The 3108-nt window shown below is 35.6% G+C and overlaps 1 protein-coding gene across 1 annotated transcript; it reads left to right on the plus strand.

The window, feature by feature from the left end:
* The first annotated feature begins 679 nt into the window (after window positions 1-679).
* Window positions 680-2875, plus strand: LOC131157530 (uncharacterized). The gene is made up of 4 exons (XM_058111757.1): window positions 680-917; window positions 1795-2071; window positions 2164-2216; window positions 2510-2875. Exons 1-4 carry the CDS (start codon window positions 866-868, stop codon window positions 2722-2724), a joined length of 597 nt encoding a protein of 198 aa, XP_057967740.1. The 5' UTR covers window positions 680-865; the 3' UTR covers window positions 2725-2875.
* The last annotated feature ends 233 nt before the right edge of the window (window positions 2876-3108 follow it).

The following is a 3108-nucleotide window of genomic DNA, read 5'->3' on the forward strand; positions in this document are numbered from 1 at the left end:
AGTATTAATTTGTGTACAAAATTCTTCTTTGTTATGCCCAAAACTAGCACATGTTAGTATCCTTCACTCTTTTCATTGATTGAGCCAAAGACATTAAATTTGATGCTTTATTTTTTTTTTTTGAGGCATCAATGCAAAGACTACGTACAATTCAAGAAGACGTTTCACTTGATAATAGTCAACTAAAGTCCACTTTATAACAAGTAATTGAGGTTTAATTGTATACTTTGAGACATGTCATTGAAATTTAGCATAGTATAGATTTATGTTCCCTTATAATCATACATGCATGAAATAAAAAATAAATTGAATTGTAATTGTTTTATTATCATCACTCTTTATTGCTTTAGTATTTTATAATTTATCTACATTCATTGAAGAAAATTTAAAAAAAAAAATTAGTGCATTCTCTTCTATGGTGAATTAATATAATCATGTGTTAAACTTGATTTTATAAACAAATTTATGGTCATAAATAATAAAACTTTCATTTGTAATATGATAATGATAAATACCTCAAAAAAACTTATGCACCTATTTATAATTGGAACTTAATATGATAAAAAAATTTACATTCTTAGAAATTATTATTTGTATTTAAATCAAGATGGGCACGTGCGTGTATCACGTGCTCCACCACTAGTATTAGTATAAATTTATTCGGATGAGAATGTAACACGTAAGTTTTTGTCTGAATGACATTAATATATTTGATTGATGTATTGTAAATACCGCGTGAATGCGATTGGAGATCTGTCCAACCGGCGTCTACAAAAACCTCAATCCGTCCTGCTCCTCGTCTCAAACCTCTTGAAATCCGACGTCCCCTGCAAGTCTATATCACGATTATCGCCCGAAAACTCCAATGGCAGCATCAAACTCAAAATCAAAAACAGGCGCTACGGATTCTTCCCCTGGTATTTCTCTTTTCCCATTTCCCACCAATCATGTGTTTATTTGATAGCCCATCTTCTACGAATCGAAGATCAGATTACCATTACTTACGATTTCCAACAGTTTATACTGGCTACAGAGTTAATACCCTTGTCGTTTTCTTGTATTCCTTGATCAAATCGAAGATTAGATATAGCAGTATTGACGATTTTCCAGAGTTGGCACTTTCTGGAATTTGTTCTTTCTCTGTTTGTAGCACTGTTCCTCCCATGTCTTCTCTCTCTCTCTCCCTCTCTCTCTCTCTCTCTCTCTCTCTCTCTCTCTCCACATTTATATAGGGATAAATGTCCTTTGCACTGTCTTAAGAAAAACCCTTTTGTGCAATTCAATCTTCTTTCTCATTTTCTTATGTCCCTTGATTGAATCAAAGATTAGATTAGCAGTGTATACGATTTTTCAAGAGTTGGTACTTTCGGTAGTTTTGTTCTTTCTCTGTTTGTAGTAATACCCCTCTGATGACTTGCATCTGTTTCTTCTTTGATAAATGTCGTTAGCACTTTGAGAACAAACCCTTTTGTGCCATTCAATCATCCTTCTCTCAATGCTTCAAATTTTCCTGATATGGTGTTGAAGTTACTTCATGGAAATGTAGAAGTTCAAACGAAGCAACTTGAATATATAGGGTTCTGTTTGTAGCAACTTGCCTGCAGCAATGTTCCTCACACTACCATTTTTTTCTTCTTCTTTTGGATAAATGTTGTTTGCACTGCCTTAAGAACAAAACCTTCTCTGCAAATCAATAATAATCTTTCTCTGAGTGTTTCACATGTTCCTGGCATGGTGTTTTCAGTCGCTACATACTTCAAACTAAACAATTTTAATAAATTTTCATGATGGCAGATGAAGATGTAAAGGCAACGAATTTGTTTGAGAGGGCCAAAGAAGAGATTGAGGCAATAATAAATACTGAGAGATCACACAAACATCGTGAGGAAACCCATGGAAGGCGTGGTGACATTGATGTAAACACCCCAATGGATTACGTCAAAGCTCCAAATGTATTTGAACGGGCAAAGGAGGAGATTGAGGCTGTTATTCAAGCAATTCATCCCCATAAAGAATCTCAAAGCAGTGCCTCACCTTTGGGCAAGAGAGGGCACTTCACTGGAAGTGGAAGGTTCGATATAACAGTTTCTGTTTGTATTTTTGGTGCTGGTCGAGACGTGGATTTGATTACCTTCCACTGATCCTATAATTGTGAACTTGCAGAGAAACAACTACAAAGACAGAGTTAGAACCACTGAAAGCAAATTCTCCATTTGGTATTTATCTAGCTTTCTCTGACCCACTGTATTTACTCATCATGCTTTAGACAATTGTAGCTTTCTCTTGAAAGTTATTGAATTATATTTACTCATCAAGCTTTGGACAATTGTTCCATCCTCTTGAAAGTTATTGAATTATACCAATCTGTTGGCTTCATAGCAATGCTAAAAGTATACTTTGTCTTGTGAAAATCTGTGATTGAGGATGCTGTTTTTGTGCGTTTTGCACGAAGGTGTAGAGCCAAAAGCCCAAACCCATGTCTTATTTGTGTCGTGTTATTTTCTTGTAGTGACAAAAGGTAGTTCCAAAACAGAGAAGTCACACCATCATCACCACATGGAAACTCATGGATTGAGTGATGACATTGATGAAAACATGCCAGTTGATGATGTTAGAGGTCCAAATGTCTTTGAAAGAGTAAAGGAAGAAATAGAGGCCATCGTTGAAACAATTCATCCTAAGAAAAGGTCCAGCAAAACTGTGTCCTCACCGCCAAAGGACTAAGGATCTCCATCCCACATCGGAAGAAATTAATGGTGATTAGGATTTGCAGGTTTTTACTTGTGTTCATTTGTTTGTTACCTTGTTATGTGAGAATTGTAACTTTGTGATGAAATGAAACATGATGTGCAATGCTGAAGTACTCATTTGTTCATGGTTAGTTGCAAAGTTTTCTACAGAGTTTGATTGAGAGATTATTCATCCGCAATGGCCTCGTCCTCTTCTTCTTCTTTTAAGTGGTTAATTTTAGTAAATTGACTATGAAACACCCACCAACCTAGGGGTGGCAAAACGGGTTAATAGGCCGAGTTTTAGTGGTTATAAATGGATCGGGATTAAACAGGTTTGGATTCGAATTGACCCGTTTATTAACGGGTAACTAGGGAA

This window comes from Malania oleifera, chromosome 6, assembly GCF_029873635.1.
Source record: "Malania oleifera isolate guangnan ecotype guangnan chromosome 6, ASM2987363v1, whole genome shotgun sequence".
Classification (NCBI taxonomy): Eukaryota; Viridiplantae; Streptophyta; class Magnoliopsida; order Santalales; family Ximeniaceae; genus Malania; species Malania oleifera.